Here is a 20,906-nt window from a genome sequence, read left to right as displayed (position 1 = left end):
TCTTTCCATCCCCTGGTTCAGTGGCCTTTCATAATACTAGCTTTTGATATAAGGCCATACAATGTAGGGCTTAAATTAAAGGCTCATTCCCAAGCCATTTCCAAAGATAGTTTGGGGAAGTATCCAGTATTACCATGAGGTACTGGGAGCTATACAAATATGCATCTATACCCATATACACATATATGTTTATAGATCACATACCTCTATGAACTTATATGTGTACAAATATGTTTGTATATGTAAAAAAATACACAAAAGTTATTTTTTTTAGTGAAGAAATCTTTGGGGGATGTTGTTGTGTACTAATTCTTTTTTTAAAAAGTTATTTATTTATTTAAGAGAAAGAGGCAGATAGAGTGAGAGAATGGGCTCACCAGGGCCTCCAACCACTGCAAATGAACTCTAGATGCCTGCTCCACCCTTTGCATCTGGCTTAGGTGGGTATTGGGGAATAAAATCTAAGTCTTTAGGCTTTGCAAACAAGTGTCTTAAGTGCTAAGCAATCTCTCCAACCCATGTGTCCTAAATCTTAACCTTCACCTGGTGGCTTAGAATTTACCTAAGTGCTACCATCCCCTCTTTGGAAAGTATAAGCTTTCAAAATGGGAATTGAGCTCCTTGAAACTGAGATGCAGTTTTGTGAGAAGAGAAGCAGGTTGTAGAGAAAGAGATCTCCTCCCTGCCCTGTCCCCCACCTGCTGGTAGGTGGGGCCTGATTGACTGATGAGTCAGTACCTCTCACAGCTTCCCAGAGATGGTGGGCAGGCACCAATGTAGAGAAGTGGAGAGCTTGAGAAAGGGTTTGTAATGCTATCCATTATTGGAATCTTTCTTCCCCTTGTCTATTTGCTGGGGAGAAAAGAGTTATTTTCAAGAGCTCCCTAGGTAAGAGCAGGTAGCTTTCATTTCATGCACTGTGGTAGTAATAATCTTCCTTAGTCATCATGACATAATGTCCCCAGTCCAATTCCAACATTAAATTTTTTTGTCTTAGAGAAAAGGATAGCACCTCAATGTTGGATGTGTCAAGAAGAGGTTATTTCAGAAAGCAATTTTTCTGCAGCTAAGGGTCCATTTAGCTCTCTCAGTTTTTGGTGGAGTTAATAAGGACTAACAGCCTGATCGAGTTTGCCATCAGGGCCCAAGCAGTCTAGAATTCATGGGGGTGGAGGAACCTATCAACTTATTTTCAAAGTTTACACCCAACTTCTCAGGACTGAGTATGTTGGTGATTTGAACAACATTCAGTAGGTATTGCACATTGACACTGTACCATGCTCTGGCCTGATTAGTCCTCATAGTTGCCCTATGAACAGTTTATTAGTTCCAGTGGTCATATGAGAAACCTGGGTACCTGGAAAGACAATGGGCTGAGGTTCACAGGTAGCCTGTCCATCTATCATCTATCTTCCACCTATCTATAGCTACTTATCATCTGTATGGGTATGCCAAGACTTTCTGCTACTGCCACCCAACTACCTTTGTTCATCTGGGAGCAAGCTTCTTTAACCACTGATCCATCTCTGTAGCCCCTGGATGAGATTTAAAAGCAAATATCTAACTACACACCTTCCCAGTTAATCACCATGGAAGCAAGACAAATTTAAAAGAATTATTTTTTTTACTTAAAAAATTTAATCATTTGCAGCAGAGAGATATAAATAAAGAGACACAGAGAGGGCTGGAGAGATGGTTTAGTGGTTAAGCACTTGTCTGTGAAGCCTAAGGAGCCCAGTTCGAGGCTTGATTCCCCAGGACCCACGTTAGCAAGATGCACAAAGGGGCCCACACATCTGGAGCTCGTTTGCAGTGGCTGGAGGCCCTGGTGTGCCCATTCTCTCTCTCTCTACCTGCCTCTTTCTCTCTCTGTTGCTCTCAAATAAATAAATAAAAGTAAACAACAACAACAAAAAAGACAGAGAGACACAAACACTCTGAGAAATAATGGGCACACTTGGGTCTTCAGCCACTACAGAACTCCAGATGCATTTGTCACCTTGTGCATCTGGCTTACGTGGGTGCTGGGGAATGGAACCTGGGTCCTTAGGCTTCATATACAAGCTCCTTAACTACTAACCTATCTCTATAGCTCTACTACTATTTAAAAAAATTTTTTTTGAGGTAGGGTTTCACACCAGCCTATGTAGTCTCAGGCTGGCCTTGAACTAAGGACAATCCTCCTACCTCAACCTTCTGAGTGCTGGGATTAAAGGCATGCACCACCACATCTGGCCCAAATTAAAAAAAAATTATTCTTAATGAACTTCAGCATAAACTTAATTTTGATTCATCTTATAGAAGGCAGCCTTAATTTTCATGACAATAAAGTGAAGAATGGGGTGCATGAGGCTATCTATCATGTAAAAGTGCTGATCTGCCCCACAGGAAGGTGATATTGCTGTGCATTTTTCATTGGGGTTATTTCCTGTGCTGGGAACTTTTCTCTAAGTGAGCCCATCAGTCTGATCAGGACTCAACTTTAGACATTATAGTTTTAGTTTTTCTTTTTAGATGATTAACTTTTATTCTTGGTAACAGTTTTTTTTGTGTGTGTGCATGAGTATGTGTCTGCGTACATGTGTGCAGGTGCATGTGTGTGTATATATATGCACATGTCTGTGGAGACCAGAGGATTCCGTCTGCTTTTTTTTTGTTTTGTTTTTTTGTTTTTTTTGAGGTAGGGTCTCACTCTAGCTCAGGTTGCCCTGGAATTCACGATGAAGTCTCAGGGTGGCCTCGAACTCATGGCGATCCTCCTACCTCTGCCCCCCGAGTGCTGGGATTGAAGGTTTGCATCACACCTGGCTTGCCTTTTTCTTTGTTTGCTTATTTTTTCAAGGTAGGGTTTCACTCTAGCCCAGGCTAACCTGGAATTCACTATGTTGTCTCAGGGTGGCCTTGAACTCATGGTGATCATCCTACTTCTGCCTTCTGAGTGCTGGGATTAAAGGTGTGCACTACCATGCCCGGCTTGGTATTATTCTTATTTTGTAAAAGGTTAAAGTTTATATACCTTCATCCAAGCACCTCATTCCCCTTTCCCTGAGGAACCTCTTCAGTGGTGTTGTTGGCATTCACTGTGGGGTCATGATGGCCTCAATCATTCTCTGTGGGGGGACTGTGCCTCAGGATATTCCTACTCATTCTGTAACTATTTCACCTCTTTTTAATTTTTATTTATTTGAGAGAGAGAGAGAGAGAGAGAGAGAGAGAGAGAGAGAGAGAGAGAGAGAGAGAGAATGGGTGTGCCAGGGTCCCCAGCCACTGCAAATTAACTCCAGATGCATGAACCACTTTGTGCAGCTGGCTTACACAGGTCCTAGGGAATGGAGCCTTGGTCCTTTGGCTTTGAAGGCAAGCTCCTTAACCACTAAGCCATTTCTCCAGGTCTATCTCACCTCTTTTTGAGGCAGTTTCTCACTAACCTGGAATAGGCTAAACTGACCAGTGAGCTCCAGGGATCCTCTTGTCTCTACTCCCACAGTCCCCGGGACTGCAGATGTGCACCTCCATGCCTGGTTCTAGGGATTGAACTCAGCTCCTCATGTTTGCATGGCAAGAGCTTTACAGCTGAGCAATCTCCCTACCCATTAAGCTCTCCCCTTAAGTCAGGGGATACCAAAGAGACTGCCAATGACTGTTTCTCTGGGATCTCCTGAGTCTGTGAGGGTTACACCCACTTTCTACTGAACTCTTCTACCTCAGAGATGAGCTGATGAAGTGCTGGGACCACTGTTGCCTACTACCTTGCCTCTTCTCCAAAAGTAAACAAAGAAGGGCCCAGTTTCTTCTGGGGCTCAAAGGCTCTCAGAATGACTTCATCTCCAGTGGGAAGCTATCGTACCTTCATCTTCTCTTAGGTGGAGACTGCCTCCTCTAGCTCGGTGAATCTTGGGAGAGCAGGAAGTTCTTGGCAGTTGACTGCATTTTGTGTTTTTGTGTGAAGGCATGTGTTTTTAGAAAAAGGAAAGACTCTTTCAACCCAACAAATAGAAATGGAAAATGTGCTCATATCCAAAGCAACATTTGAATTAATCCTTTGACCTCTCCAAGATTTAGTTTTCTAATTTTTTTATTTTTATAATTTTTGAGATGCGGTCTCTCATTGGAGCTCACCAATTAGGCTAGACTGGCAGGTCCCAGGGCTCGGCTTGTCTGTCTCTGGGATTAAAGGCATACACGACCACACCCAGTATTTTCACGAAGGTTCTGGGAATCAAACTCAGGCTTGCAAGGCAAGTACTGTACTGACTGAGCTATCTCCCCAGACGCATGTGCCACCTTGTGCATCTGGTTTACATGGGTACTGGGTAGTCAAACCTGGGTCTGTAGGCTTTGCAGGTAAGTGCCTTAACCAATAAACCATCTCTCCAGCCTAAGATCTTCTTCTTCTTCTTTTTTTAAAATCATTGCTTATCTCAGTGAATATCGTTGGAGAGTCTAAAGATGCTATTGAGCACACTTAGTTGATAACCTTAGGCAATCTTGACCTCAGGGTGGTAGTCATATGAAATGGATGGGCAGATGAGTATTACTGATAGGCCAGAGTTTAAAGATATTACAATGTCAAGCTTTGTTTTCTCAATAAAATTGATAGTATTAATTGGGTGTATCGGCTCATGTTGGTAATCCCAACACTCAGGAGATTGAAGTAGAGGCATTGCCATGAACTTGAGGCCAGCTGGTCTACAGTATGAGACTCTGCCCTAAAAAAAAAATGAGGGTTTATAATCTAGAAAAGATGGTAATTTAAAATATTTATTTCATTTTTAAAATTGAGGACTAGGGCTGGAAATATGGCTCAGAGGTGAAGGCATTTGCCTGCAAAGTTTAATGAACCAGGTTTGATTCCTCATTACTCAAGTAAACCCAGATGCACAAAGCAGTACATGCTTCTGGAATTCATTTGCAGTGGCAGGAGGCAGGTGTGCCCATCCTCTCTCCTTTTCTGTCTCACTCTGCTTGCAAATCAATAACAAAAATATGTCTTTTAAAAGCCAGGTGTGATGGTGCATGGATTTAATTCTAGCACTTGGGAGGCAGAGATAGGAGGATTGCCATGAGTTTGAGACAGCATGTGACTACATAGTGAATTCCAGGTGAGCCTCAGCTACAGTGAGACCCTACTTGAAAACCAAAAGGCAAAAAGAAGAAAAAAGAAAAAAAGAAGGAGGAGGCCTAATAATTTTCATCAAACATGTAATAAACCTGTTTTTAAGGACTGGATTACACACATTTGTTTCATCAAAATGAAATAAAAGCATATCAAAAAATGTATTGTGGGAGCTAGAGGGAAGGATCAGTGCTTGCTTGCAAAGCCTGCCAGTCTGATTCAAGTTCTCAGCACCCACATAAAGGCTGTAAATGCCTGGTGTTCTGTTTGCAATAACAAGAGATCCTGGTGCACATATTTGAGTGTGTATATATGTCCACTCCCCTCAATACATTTAAAAGTAAATATAAAAATGGTATTGGGTCTGGGGTGATGGCTCCCTAGACAAAGTGCTTGCAGCATCATAAGTATGAGTACCTGAGTTTGGTTCTCCTGAACCCACAAAAAACCAGATGCTATAGTGCTAGCATCTGTAATTCCAGCATATGAGACATAGAAGAGGTGGAGGCAGGAGAATCACCTGAAATCTTGAGGCTCAGCTAGCCTAGCATTCACAAACAAGGCGGAAGGCGAGGGCCAACATGCGACACTGTCCTCTAACCTCCACACACATGCCATGACATGCATGTACTACACTCACACACAGCACATGCACACACATTCACCACCACCACCCCCAAAAGGGCATTGCTTTAGAACTAGCCAGTGTCAAAGGCCGTTTGCATAACAAAGAAGATTACAGAGTAAGCAATCACATGCAGGGAATGAAAAGAACAGTGGGCACAGAGCAAACACGAATGTCTCACTGAGCCAGATCTGTTGCCTTTAATCCTGAGCTGTTAAGACCAGGGCAGGCAGCACAGTGCTACAGCTCTAAAATAGCTTGGAGTTAGTGCTGGAGAGATGGCTTAGTGGTTAAGGTGCTTGCTTGCAAAGCCTGACAGCCTAGGTTCAATTTCCTAGTACCACATAAAGCCAAATGCAAAACATCATGCATGCATCTGGATGAAGCTTTTTGCAGTGGCAAGAAGCACTGGCATGTCCCCCCTTGCAAATTAAAAAAGATAACTTGAAGTAATACAATAACATTGGCACAAACGTCTGTCTGCACTGATGACTGGGACCAGCTGCTTAGAGAGCTGAGTCACTTATCACTGAGTGGAAAGCTTTTTCAGGGGCAAATCTCATCTCCTAATAAAACCCTGTATAGCCATGTGACCTCAGATGGGCGGTGATGGTTGCATGGGTTGAAGCTGCCGCGTAGGCAGGTAGCATTAAAAGACAATGATTTCATAGACTAGTCATCCTTCTCCATAACAATAATGCTTTAGAAGTTAAGAGCACCATTTGTCAGAGAATATAAGAAGCCAAACTGGTTTATAGAGAGTCAGCCATCATCATATACAAGTTAGAAATGTTATTTTCAAGTGAAAGCCCATAAACACCCTGGAGACTGGCATGGTGAAGGGAATTGGTTAGCTTTGGGCTTCTAAAATGCTCTGGCAGGTCAGAAGCTGAGCGTAGGAATTTTAATTAGAGCATGTGAAGAACCTAGTGTACATGCCAAATATTTAATAAGAGCAAAATAATTGTAACAATAATTCAATTTGAACTCTAACCACATGTTGTGAATTTCCCAAATGCTAGACTTTCAAGAACTATTCTACCTAAAGCATGGCAAGTTAACTGAAGATTGCTCATCCATGAGTTTGGCCAGCTTTTTAAAAGTGAGTGTGTATATGTGTGTGTACATGTTGCTGTAGGTGCAGGTACACGTACATGCATGTGTGCATTTAGGTGTGGAGGGCAGAGATTCTCAAGTGTAGTCTTCAGGAAAGCCACCAACACCCTTTGAGATAAGGTCTCTAACTGGACTAGACCTCAACATGTAGGCTAGACGGCCTGGCCAGTGAGCATCCGGGATCCTCTGTCTCTGTCTCCCCAGTGTTGGTGTTACAGGCACATGTCATCATGCTTGGGATTTTATGTGGGTTCTGGGGATCAAACTCAGGCCTCATTCTTGGACAGCAAACTCTTAACTGACTGAGCAATCACCAGCCCTGGTAAGCTAATTTTTTATTTTAAAATTTAAATCATTGTGTGTGTGCATGCGTGTGTGTGCGTGTGTGTAGGCATGCACATGCCATGGTGAACATGTGAAGGTTGGAGAACCATTTCTTTGGTTTTTGCCCTTTCCCTTCGTTGAGGCTGAGTCTCGTGTTCAACACTGCTTATGCCAGGCTGACAAGCTCCTGGAGGAGAGCTGGGGTTATAAAGACTTGCTGGTACATCTGGTCTGGACGTAGGTTTCAGGGCTCTGACTTCAGGTTTGTTTGACATGCACTTTATCCACTGAATGCATTCCCCATCCTCTAGTAAGTAAGCTTTTTTCTTATTAAATAATCATGGATCCAGGCATGGTGGTGCACACCTTTAATTCCAGCACTCGGGCGACAGAGGTAGGAGGAATGCCATGAGTTCAAGGCTACCCTGAGACTACAGAGTGAATTCCAGGTCAGCTTGTACTAGAGCAAGATGCTACCAAAGGAAAAAAAAAAAAAAAAAAAAAAAAAAAGCAAAACAATAACAATCCCTCCACCCAAACAACAACAAGAGCAACAACAAAAACATGGAGAAAAATCCTCTAGTAAGTGAAGCACTTGTAACCATATAACCAAGTGTCAAAGATACTCATTGATGTAGACTGCCGCTGACTTTCTCCATTCATTATAGTCACTGGCTTTGAGCCTTGTAACCCTTAACATTTATCACTAGCCACATTGCAGAACAGCCTCTATATTTTCCATGCACCTCATTTTTACTTTGCTTCTTAGTATTAGTTGTTCTTGTATCATTCCAAGAACAGAATTTCATTATTTGAAGAGCAACAAGTATAAATTCCAATGCTAATATACCATTGAATAGCCAATAAGGGCCGGTTCACTGTGGGCTGCTGAACAGGGACTTGCCTTATAGAAGACAAAGAATACATTGCAAAGGCTGGCTGTGGCTGCCTTCTGAGTTGGTAAAGTTGATCACAGAGACATCTCTGGGAAAATAGAAAAGTCTGGTCCTGTGGTAGCAGAAATCCTTTCTGCAATGTGTCACTGATTTTGAAGACTTTTTCCTTGTGACCAAGACTTGGAGGATGGATCACTGCAATCAATCCATCTCCTGATTTCTGAATTGTTTAGTTTTTTTTTTTCTTTCTCTTCTCATGTCATCAAAACCAAAGACCTAGAAAATCCATGTAATGGGCTTACATTTGTGTCTGAAGGTACTCAATATCATTTTTTAGAAAATATTTTTATTTATTTACTTGTAAGGAGAGAGAGAGAGAGAGAGAGAGAGAAGAGAGAAGAGAGAAGAGAGAAGACAGAGAGAGACACAGAGAGAATAGGAATATGGGCATACTAAGACCTCCATTGCAAATGAACTCCAGATGCATGCACCACACAACTGGCTTTACTTTCCATATTTGACTAGTTGGTTTACCAGACTTGTTATAGTTCATCTGTTATTTACTAGGAAATTGAACCCAGGACATTAGGCTTTGCAGGCAAGTGCCTTAACAGCTGAGCCACCTCTCAGGACTTAAATATCATTTTGAATGAGAAAATAAATGTAAAAGTACCTTGAAGGGTTGAAGGATCTAAAGGGGGGGTGCAAAACAAATACAAATTTGCTTTGCAGGGCACTTATGATGCTGGAATGCACTGTAGAAGATCAAAAGACATGTGAGTGAACAAATTTAGAACAAGTGGGTCAAAGTCAGAAAGACTCAAGGCATGACTGCTACTAGATATATCATTTTTTATGTTTTAGTGTCCTCATGAATAAAATGAGGTTCAAACTTCCTTCATAGAATTCTCAAAATAATGCTTGGGACATATGCTGTGTCCCACAAAGCAAGGTACTTCTTGTTGAGTTAAAGTGTGGTGGCTGAAGGACCCCAAGATGATGTTCTACTCTGTCAGCCTATTGCGGTGGAGGCAGGTATTTATTCTGGGTCAGTTAGCACTTAATTCTTACCTCTGCAGCCACACAAGTGAGATTGTTATATATGAGCAATACAGAGGGCATGGAAGTACTTAACGAAGGAACATCTTAATTCTATTCATTCATCCAGGCATCAATCAACCCCCTACTTCCCTTATTCACTTATCTATTGACCTAGGTATTCAGAAGTTTCCCTGGTGCTTGCCATTAGGTGCACATGTAAACAGAATACATACACAGTCCTATTACACCTAGCGTTGGACTAGAGGTATATGTGTGTGTTTCTTGGTAGACTTATCCTTTCTTTGCTAGAAGTTTGGCTTACTTGCCTTTTTTTTGTTAAAATAAACATGAGGCTCTAGAATTAAAAATAATCTGACTAACTAGGGAATTAAAAACAACAGATGAACTATAACAAGTCTGGTAAGCTAATTAGTCAAATATGGAGAGTGAAAAACATGCTTGAAATGATTTTGACTCATATAATTGCCTCAGAATAATTTCTTAAGTGTTCCTAAACAACAAAAAAGTTAATAAAAAAGCAAATGGTGGAGTTGTTTTTCCTCTCTTTTTTCTTTCTCTTCTCTGTTCTTCAATTGTCTCAAACAACAGTTTATCTAGTCTCCCTAATAGGTAGTATTCAATATAGTTAGTTGGAACAAAATAAGAAAGCAGACGGTCTGGAGAGATGGCTAAGGGGCTTGCCTGTAAAGCAATGACCCAGGTTCAATTCCCCAGTACCCACATAAAGCCAGATGCATAAAGTGGCACATGCATCTGGAGTTAATTTACAGTGGCTGGAGGCCCAGGCACATCCATTCTCTCTTTTTCTATCTCTGTGTATGTCTGTCTTTATCTGCTTGAAAATAAATAAATATTTTTAAAAACAGGGCTGGGCATGGTGGCACACATGTTTAATCCCAGCACTTGGGAAGCCAAGGTAGAGGATCACTGTAAATTTGAGGCCAGCCTGAGATTACACAGTGAATTCCAGATCAGTCTGGGCTACAGTGAGACCCTACTTCAAAACATAATAAAACAGGGGCTGGAGAGATGGCTAAGGCATTAAGGTGCTTGCCTGCAAAGCCTAAGGACCCATGTTCTACTCTCCAGATCCCATGTTAGCCCAGACACACAAAGGTGAGGTAAGCACAACGTCACAAATGCCCACTAGGTGGCACAAGCATCTGGGGTTTGATTGTAGTGGTTGAGGCCCTGGCATGCCAATTCTCTCTAAAATTAAAAACAAAAACATAGCTGGGCATGGTGGCACACACCTGTAATCCCAGAACTCAGGAGGCAGAGGTATTGGATCACCATGAGTTCCAGGTCAGCCTGAGACTACATAGCTAATTCCAGGTCAGCCTGGGCTAGAGTGAGACCCTACCTCAAAAAAAAAAAAAAAAAAAAAAAAAAAAAAAAAAGGAAGGCAGAATCTTTTAGAACATGTTATTTCATACAGACATCTTACTTGTATTGTGTTTGTATTGTGTCATTAAGGCACACTTGCTGTGCACAGCACAGGTAGATAAGAGCATCCAACCTGGGTTCAACTTGCACAGCAGATAAATCTTTGAGAAGTTGTTACTACTAACAAAGGATTGCAACTTCATATTTCTTCATCAACAATTTGGATTTCTAGGCTAAATGCTGCCTGCTATCTTTTGAGTTCACAGAGTGGATTATCACTATATGATATTAGACAGAATTCATGCTCTCAGATTCCATCTCCCTTTGTGGAGGGATTTTTTAAAGTCATGTGGGATGTGGCTTCAGCTGTTGTCCCAGTTCACGTATCAGCTTTTCTCGTGAAATACAGTCACACAGAAATCTAAGTCTTCATACGAACTTTTGCCCATGTACCATGAGAAGGAAGCAGTTTTAACTATTTGGAGATAAAGCAAAGCTCATTAACAGAAGGCAAAAGGTCAGAAGGGTACTTGGGAATGTGAAAAAGTCCTTAAGAGAACATTTAATCATAAGTAGCTTATCCTTCTCAAAGGGAACGCGGTGAATTTGCATCATTCTCCTGGGCTGTTAACCTTTTCCATTTTATGTTTATGACATTTCTGTCAGGCACTGTGGGTGCTCTGATTAAGTCAGAGATCTGTGTGACAGGTGGCCGAATGATTAAGGTGATAGACAGCTGGAGCCAGAGGTCTTTGGACACAGCTCAAGCAGCAGAGGTAGAACCTGATGTAAGGTAGTTTGGCAGAGTGGGTGGGTCATGAGGAGCTATTGAGCACATGAAGGAACAGTACTAGAGAGTGAATGACAAGTTGCTGAGGTCATGGTTCTTTTGGAAACTTCCTGGGGTGTCACTGGGTGTGGCTATAGCAGAGAAGGAAGCAGAGTGGTGTCAGGGGAGGACTTCTCAACCAGCCTACACATTTGTGTGCCTGGATGTTTGGACTGAGAAGTCAGTGCTCCTGTGCCTGTAGTCGTGAGGTAACTGGTTCCGTGGTCACAGGAGGAGCAGGATTCTTTCGGGAGGCAAATTGAAGCTCCATTTAAGCAAAATGATTCAGAAGATGTTCATCAAGATTTCTGGGAACATTGCCTCCTAAGGTGTTAATCAGGGCACCAGGCAAAGTACTCAGGAATATTGTTCCAAGGCTAAAAATGTGATTCAGGGACAGAAACCATGGAAACCCAGTTCATTTGTGAAATGTTGCCTTTCTTTAGAAGAAAAGACATGAGGATAAATAATGAGACACACTGTACTTAAAGGCAATGTGTGAGTCAGAGAACCCTCTGAACATTTTGAAATATGTTAAATATTCAGGTGAATGCCTACATTTGAAAATACCTTTAAGAGTGAAATCATGGCATGGGTTAGAAATTTAAAAATGATACTAAAGGTAGAACTTTCAATATTTAACTTTTCTTTTTTTTTTTTTTTTTGAGGTAGGTTTTCACTCTAGTCTAGGCTGGCCTGGAATTCACTCTGAATTCTCAGGGTGGCCTTGAACTCACGGCAATCCTCCTACCTCTGCCTCCTGAGTGCTGGGATTAACGGCATGTGCCACCTTGCCCGGCTAATATTTAACTTTTATAAAAAATTTTATTTAGGATCTGAGGCACAATTTTGTTTCATGATTAGCACTTTTATTTTATTTTATTTTATTTTTTTCTTTTTTGAGAGCGACAGACACAGGGAGAAAGACAGATAGAGGGAGAGAGATAGAATGGGCGTGCCAGGGCTTCCAGCCTCTGCAAACGAACTCCAGACGCGTGCGCCCCCTTGTGCATCTGCCTAACGTGGGACCTGGGGAACCGAGCCTTGAACCGGGGTCCTTAGGCTTCACAGGCAAGCGCTTAACCGCTAAGCCATATCTCCAGCCCATGATTAGCACTTTTAATTAAGATTAAAATCCTGTCTCTCTTTAGTGTCTATCAGTATTTTTCTGTTTGTTGAATGTTGCCTAGCTCATAGAGTGGTTGTGAGATTCAATGAAATAAATGTGCAAAGTGTTTAGAATAGGACATGGAGCAGATCAAATGCCTTAGAAAAATTAAATCCTACTAGCATTTTAGCTTGTAAGCCATAAAGAAAATTTATCAGATACTTCCAAATGGAAAGAGTCCTAGTTGGGAGCATGTAGTTTGAATGTGAAATTACTCTGGAGGCTCATGTGTTTGAATACTCTGTCCCTAGCTGCTGTTTAGGCAGACTGGAACCTTTACAGGGTGGAGACTTGCTGGAGGAAGTGGGTCACTGGAGGCAGGACTTAAGGCTTGAATAGCCTGGCCCCGCTTCCTGCTGCCTGTTCTTTTAATTCTGGATGACATATGACCAGCCAGCTTCCTGCTGTCATGCCTTCCCTGCTGTGATGGAAAGTACTCCCTCGAACCGCCACCTGAAATGAACAATTTCCTTAAACTGCTTCTTCACAGAAATGAGGAAAAATAACTATCGCAGGCGGTATTTTCAGTTTACTCAAATACAAGTGTTTTTTGTACTCCAAGAAGTAAGAGATCTTGACCAAATAATAAAACTACCTGTGTAGGAAATATGTTGATTTTGATCTTAATTATTATTATTTTGTGAAAAGGTCTCACAGGTCTCAAAGGTTTGTGACGGCCAGGTTGGCCGTCAGCTTGTTATGCCGCAAAGGATGACCCTGAATTCCTGATCTTTCTTTAACCTCACAAATGCTGGGATTACCAGTGTGTGCCACAACCTCTGGTCTCACTTTTGACTTAATAAAGGATAGCACTTGGTATTTCGGACCCCTACTATGTCCCAGTCACTCTGAAAATTATTTTATTTAACAAAAGTTTTGTGAAGTGGCTCTGACATTCCCCACTCTTACGGGCATGGTGGAGTGGCTCGGTTCACACAGGCTGCGGTGAGCAGCAGAGGTGTGTGCTGAAGGCCCAGCTCTCACAGGAGCGTGGGTGTCTAAGAGCAAAACCTCTGGCCCCGTTGCGGACTCTGAAGCAATCACAACATTCCCTTTTTTTTTGTTTGTTGGTTTTAGGTAGGGTTTCATTCTAGCCCAGGCTGACCTGGAATTCACTATGTAGTCTCAGGGTGACCTCCTGAGTGCTGGGATTAAAAGTGTGCGCCACCATGTCCAGCAACATTCCCATTTTGATGTTCCTATTTATCTCTTATCCTTGTGCTGAGAGGCCGGGCAGGATGGCAAATGTCAGTTCAGAGCAGACACCTAAGTCAGGCAATAACACAGTGAGCACTTGGGTCCTTTCTTTAGCTCATCTTCATCAGTTGGCCATTCAGAACTAACAGGAATTGTATGGATTTAGTCAGTAATAAAAGCTTCTTTTTTTTTTTTTTAAAGTAAAGTTTTTATTTGCAGGCAGACCTAGAGAGAAGAGAGATACAGAGACAGACAAAGAGAATGTGCTGGGGTCTCCAGATGCTGCAAATGAACTCCAGACACATGCGCCACTGTGCGCATCTGGCGTTATGTGGGTAATGGGGAGTGGAACCTGGGTTGTTAGGCTTTTCAAGCAAGCGCCTTAACAGCTGAGTCATTTCTCTAGCCCAATAAAAAGCCCTGCTTCAGCACTGTGGATAGTTGGCATACAAAAAGATTGAATTTAAAACGTGCACCTTATTGTTTACCAGCTTCAAGATGATCTAAGAGGCAAATGTTCAGTCTTCAAGGAAGGCTGTTTTGGCAGCGTGATGCCGAGAATGCTGAGCTGTTGCGGAGACTGCTTAATGCAAGGCAGATAGTTCCCATGTTCATATGCTGTTTTGGAACATTCTGTTCCTTGCACATTTTTTAAAGCAGTGGCCAACAAGGAAGCAAATGCTTTACTGACTCTTTGCACACACATCTCTTAGGGGGTCTTTGAACAAAGCAGGCTGTGATTATTAGCGATATTTCTTCACGTTAGCTGTCTTCTATTTCCAGAACACTTGTATTGACAACCCTCAGCACTGTCTAGCTATGAAACACCATGAGCACCACATTTGCTCTCTGTTTTTCCTCATTTCCTCATTTCCTCATTAAGGAAACAAAAGCATTATACTTTCTTTTTAGGATTTGCTGTGGATATTAAGTGACATAATGTAAATATAAGTACTTTATAAAATGTACAAACCCTTAAATAGAACCACTGTTTTTCTTGTTTTTAGGTTATGTGTCTGTGGCATGTGTGCGTGTGCAGTATATGCATGTGAGTACATGTGTGTGCAGGTGAGTGCACCTGTGTGCATGGGTGTGAAGACCAGAGGAGGATGTTGAGTGTCCTCTATTGCGCTTCTCATTTATTTTCTTGAGATAAGCTCTCCAACTGAACCCAGAGCTTCCTGTTTTGGCATGAGAATGGCTGACCAGTGAGTCCCAGTGCTCCTCCTGTCTCTGCCCCACTCAGCGCTGGAGTCACAGCCATGCCAGGCTTAAAAAATTTATTTTGAGACTTGGTATTTTATAACAACCCATTTTCATGGGAAATAGTTTACACTGAAAGATTAGCAATTATTCTTTCTAAGGAATGATTTAATCACTTCTCACTAGGCCCCACCTTTTCAAGATTCCACCTCTTTATTAATAGAATCTCATATATGTCCCACAGCATGCCTAACTTTTTATGTGGGTGCTGGGGTCAAACTCAGGTACTCATGCTTGCACAGCAAGAGCTCTTACCCACTGAGCCATATCCACAGATCCACACAGATATTTGTGGACAAAACTCATCTGGTGCTCATTAACATGTGAGTGGCATCCTGAAAGTCTAAAATTAAATCCATGAGAAGCTGGAAATTGGGTATATAATTGGAACATGTGGTAGGAGGTATTTTGGAGAAGGAACAAAGGGACAGAAAGAACATGGTTCAAAGACTTTCCATGAGAGATATACCTTTCTTTTTTTAAAAAATATTTTATTTATTCATTTATGAGAGAGAGAGAGATAGAAAGAGAGAGAATAGGCATGCCAGGGCATCGAACCACTGCAAAAGAACTTCAGATGCATGTGCCATGTGCATCTGGCTTACGTGGGTTCTGGGGATTTCAACCTGAGTCCTTTGGCTTTGCAGGCAAGTGCTTTAAGTGCTAAGCCATCTTTCCAGCCCAATATACCTTTCTTTTAAAAATGTCGCTTCTATTTTTATTATTCATGTGTTTATGTATATGTGTGTGTATGGGTGCACATGTGTCACACGTACATGTGGAGGTCAGAGGACAACCTTGGTGTGTTTCTCTTCTACATTCTTTTGAGACAGGATATTTCTTGCTGCTGTTGCAAGCTTCTGGATGTTCCTGGCTCTGCCCCTCATTGCCTTAAGCATACTGGGATTACAGATGTATGCCCCACTTTGCATCTGGATTTATGTGGGTTCTAGAGAGTATGGAACTTGGGTGGCCAGGCTTGCAAGCAAGCATCTCTAATCCCTGAGCCATCTCCCCAGCCATAGATTATGAATTTCTATGATAGATATTTCTCTTTTAGTCCTCAGAGGGTTGTGGTATGATATCATTTTATAGGGAGTAAGAATCAGATGAGGGAGGCTCTGATCCACCTCCTCCTAATCTGTTCCTTCTTGAGGTATTTCTGCAAAAAACAAAATTTAAGATGTAGATTTCCATCGAGGGTTATCAAACTAAATGGGGACAAATGTAAAGGGATTAGTGCATAATATAATATATGATATAATAATATATCTCCTCCCTGTTTCCAAGTTTTGGTCAGACAGGATCTTTGTCTAGACAGGCCACTATCAGTGCTGCTGGAAGTTTTATGTGCCTCTCAGAGCGCTCAGGCAGGGTCTAAAGGCGACAAGAGGATCCCAGTCAACACCCTGAGATTACTCAGTGCTGCCCAAACCTGCCACTAGAGCCTGAGTATACGTAACTATTTCAGTTATCAACAGGCACAGGAAGTGTTGTAGGTGTTCATTGTGTGGAAAGACTGAAAGGCAATTCTGAGGGGAAGAAAGGAGGTGTCTTTATAGAGGGAAAGGCTAACAGGCATTAGCCACGGAGTCATTAGAGATAAGTGTCCTCTGTGTGAAGAAAGTAATCAACTTATGCAGACTCTGTCAGAAGCTCTAGTTTAGGGATGTGTATAGAGAACAGGGTGTTCCAACGCATAGAGGCAATTCGTTCTTGTTTATTCTTTAAAGTGCTTATTATCTACTGCTTGGAAGCATTTCATAGTTTTGAGCAAACAACTACGAAGTTTATATAAGTCAAAAATTTCAATTACATAACCTTTTAAGAGGTGATATTTTCAACAACATCTAAGTAAGGGGGAAACAGTCAATGTTTTTACCTGTTAAATATACAAGTGTATGTAAGTAAGCAAGTAAATGAAATCAGTCAAAAAAAAAAGGAAGTCCCTTTCTAGTGTTGTCCATTTTTGAATTACTGAGAAATGCTGTCTGCTGTGGTGAGTGGGGAGAGTGTTGGCCATGGAGCAGCTGCTGCTGACTCTGATGGTTCAGGGCTTTCCCACTGTTCTCACTAAAGATTGCCAAGTAGAGTGAGTGAGATTTTTAAAAGTTGTCAATATTTCAAAGATGGGTAGACTTAAAATTAATGTCATGATAATACTATAAAAAATCCATCTTTCTTCCATGTATAGGTTAGAAAATGACTACTTTTGCTTTTCCTATGTTTCTCAAATGCTATGTATTTAAAAATTTTTTGTTTATTTTTATTTATTTACTTGAGAGCAACAGACAGAGAGAGAAAGAGGCAGAGAGAGAAGGAGAGAGAAAGAGAGGGAGAGAAAATGGGCACGCCAGGGCCTCTAGCCATTGCAAATGAACTCCAGATGCATTCTGGCTAACCTGGATCCTGGGGAATCGAGCCTCAAACTGGGGTCTTTAGGCTTCACAGGCAAGTGCTTAACCACTAAGCCATCTCTCGAGCCCAAATGCTATGTATTTTTTGTGATAATACCAAGAATCCCATCCTTTTTTTTTTTTTTGTTCATTTTTATTTATTTATTTGAGAGTGACAGAGAGAGAAAGAGACAGATAGAGAGAGAGAGTGAGAATGGGCACGCCAGGGCTTCCAGCCACTGCAAATGAACTCCAGATGCGTGCGCCCCCTTGTGCATCTGGCTAACGTGGATCCTGGAGAATCGAGCCTCCAACAGGGGTCCTTAGGCTTCACAGGCAAGTGCTTAACCACTAGCCATCTCTCCAGCGCAAGAATCACATCTTTTAAAAATATATTTTATTTATTTATTTGCAGAGAGAGAGGGAGGTAGGGATTGAAAGTGGAGCACATGGGCATGCCAAGGCCTCCAGCCACTGTAAGCCAACTCAAGATGAATGAGCCACTTTGTGCATCTGGGCTTTACATGGGCACTGGCGAATTGAACCCAGGTTGTTAGGTTTCGCAGGCAAGTGCCTTAACCCTTGAGCTATCTCTCCAGCACCCCCATCTTATTATAGTTGAACTTTCCAGCTTTTATTTTAAGGCAAAGTAATCTGAAAACTTTATCTGTTATTCTAGAAGTTGTCTGACTACTAACTGCATGAGGGAAAGGAAAGGACACAGAGAAATATAGTGAACACATTTGACCAAATAATCATGCAAGTAGGAGGAAGATGTTAGTGGAGTATTCCTAGATATTGTGTCTTCCCTTCTACAATGTCATGGTTGTGACTGAGGATGGCATGAGAGAAGTAGATGGAAGGACAGTCTATATACCTTGTCCTAAGTTGAGGGTGGGTACTAGGGCTGGGTAGGATTGATTTTGTTCACTATGTACCAGGTAGGTTCAAATAGTTCAGTACTTACTAATCTGTTTAATAACCCTAAGGGATACATACTTTAGGAAACATGCTCAGGAAGGTATGGACAACTTGCCAGGATGCATTTCAGAAATAAAAGTAGTATTGATATAGCCAGATAACATTTTCTGAAAAATGTCTGTTACTTCCTGGTAAACTTTCTAGTTTTACACAGAAAGCAAATGGAAGATATGAGATTGCTCCTGAAAAGTGAATGGCTCTTCTACAACATGGGACGAGGCCAAAATATAAGTCATTGTGGGGCAACTCAGCAAGGGCTGTACCTGAGGATACTTTGTTCTAGAACCTCGATCTGGTGCTGGTCTTGTTGGCTCTGCTTCTTGATCTCTTCCTGATCCTTCCCGCTGCTGATCCCATCGAAGAGCCATTTCTCCCTCAAGGTTTTTTTCTGATATCAGGGAATATAAACAAATGTTCATATATGAAACAACAATTTCCAGATCTCTTCTTGCTTTCAAATTTTATGAATTGCTGTAGTGGTGTGTTTAAAAGGGATTATTTTCTCCCACTGTCTTGCCTAAATGAGGCTGATGTTTTCCTTTGCAACTTCCTGATCCTTGTCTAAAGCCAGTTTCTATACATCTAAACCCCATCATTTTTCTTTTCAATCTAGTCCAGGATCATTCATACATAGGAAGACCCTTGTTATCCTCCACCCTAAAGCCCCCATCCTCACTGTTAGTGGGCTATTGTTTTTAAAACCTACACTTGTCTATCTCTGTCACAGAAAGACCTCAGAGTGTGATATCCTGGGGCTGGGGAGATGATTCAGTGGTTAAAGGAACTTGCTTGCAAAGCTTCATGGTCACAGTTTGATTCTCCAGTAACTACATAAAACCAGATGCACAAAGTGGTGCATGCATCCAGAGTTCATTTTCAATGGAAGGAGGCCCTGGTGTGTCCATACTCACTCACTGTCTGTCCATTTCTCTCTCTCTCAAATGAATAAATAAAAAGTATTTTTAAAAGTGTGAGGTCCTTATTGATATTTCTTTGGTTGATGTGTGTAGGCTTTATGTCCATAGCAAAGTTAAAAGCAACTTGATGCCCCATTATTTTTTATTCAAATGACAGCATAAATGACTATATGTAGTCATGTAGCATGATTTCCTTGGAAACATGTATAAAAAATAATTGTGGCTGACTGAGTAGGGAAGGGGGTATGACGGAGAGCAGAGTTGGGAAGGGGAGGGGAATTACCATGGTTTATTGTCTATAACTATGGAAGTTGTCAATTAAAAAATAGAGAAAGTTTGGGCTGGAGAGATGGTTAAGCACTTGCCTGTGAAGCCTAAGGACCTTGGCTCAAGGCACGATTCCCTATGACCCATGTTAGCCAGATGAACAAGGGTGCACACGAGTCTGGAGTTCGTTTGCAGGAGCCCATTCTCCCTCTTTCTCTATCTGCCTCTCTCTCTCTGTCACTCTCAAATAAACAAATAAAAATGAACAAAAAATACAGAAAATTTAAACAAACAGACAAACAAAAAAGAATAATTGGAATGGTAGGTACATTAAACCAATCGGTGTTGGGCTTAGTCGATGTGATAGATGTTTATTGTTTTGCCTACCCAGTACCATTTCCTTCTTCTCCAAATCTCTTTGGTTCCAGACATTTATTTATTTATTATTTTGAGGTAGGGTCTCATTCTAGTTCAGGCATGCTTGGAATTCACTACGTAGTTTCTGGTTGGCCTCAAACCCACATCATTCCTATTACCTCTTTTTCCTAAGCACTGGGCTACCAGCCCGGCTCTAGACATCCTTAAGGGTAGCTTCCTACCTGTTCCAGAAATATGATGCACAAAATTTACAAATCTGTCTAAATGTTGGTGAAAAATATTGATGAATTGATAGTTTTGTACATTTTTACAATACAAAAGATTTATGCTTCGCAATATGAGAAAAAAATCTTTTTGAATTTGCATGGAAGAACACAACTCTTGGAATTGAGCCTCAGATGACTTAGAACAGTGAAAGAGATAAAATTATGGAGTGGTATTATGTAGCTTCTAGTCAGTGCATCAATAAATATATAGTTATATTATTTTTAAGGAATTTGAGGTTCTCCTTTTTCCCAAAGAAAAAGGCTATTTTATGTATTCTATCACCCTTTATAAATTATTAGCTCAGTTATTCATTGTAAATTATTCATTGGGGATTTACTAAGTTTACAATTGTGAGGAAAGAATGGGAACTTTCTCTTACATTACAATTAAAATAGGGGGCAGAAAGGTTGTAAGAGGTAAAGGTTGGGACATCATACCCAGAAGCATAGTCCCCACCTGACTAACTTTTTGCTGCTCTCACATTGCATAACTCACAACCCCATAGGGAATACCAGCAACTCCAAGGAGGAGAACTCTCAGTGGAATGGGGGCAGGGAGGAGGGAGAAGATGGTACCCACACTTGATGTAGCCATACAAATTATGCTGTTAATCCAAAATAAAATAAATGACAGAAAGTAAAAAGAATTTTGTATCTTTTTAAAAAAGGATAGAAAGATGAATATGGTTGGGATAGGAATGTCTCTGAATTAAAAAAGA

General features: G+C 41.3%; 1 protein-coding gene across 3 annotated transcripts in view; it reads right to left on the bottom strand.

Annotated features, from left to right (window-relative positions):
* Positions 1-20,906, bottom strand: part of Palmd (palmdelphin) — a 74,252-nt gene that overhangs the window by 28,284 nt on the left and 25,062 nt on the right. For all 3 annotated transcript variants that reach the window (XM_045138349.1, XM_004663951.3, XM_045138350.1), the window contains exon 3: positions 18,623-18,747. In XM_045138349.1, coding sequence (XP_044994284.1) covers positions 18,623-18,747 — 125 coding nt within the window. The remainder of the gene's footprint in view (positions 1-18,622; positions 18,748-20,906) is intronic.

This window comes from Jaculus jaculus, chromosome 19, assembly GCF_020740685.1.
Source record: "Jaculus jaculus isolate mJacJac1 chromosome 19, mJacJac1.mat.Y.cur, whole genome shotgun sequence".
NCBI classification, from domain to species: domain Eukaryota; kingdom Metazoa; phylum Chordata; class Mammalia; order Rodentia; family Dipodidae; genus Jaculus; species Jaculus jaculus.
This window is presented reverse-complemented; position numbering and strand designations above follow the sequence as displayed.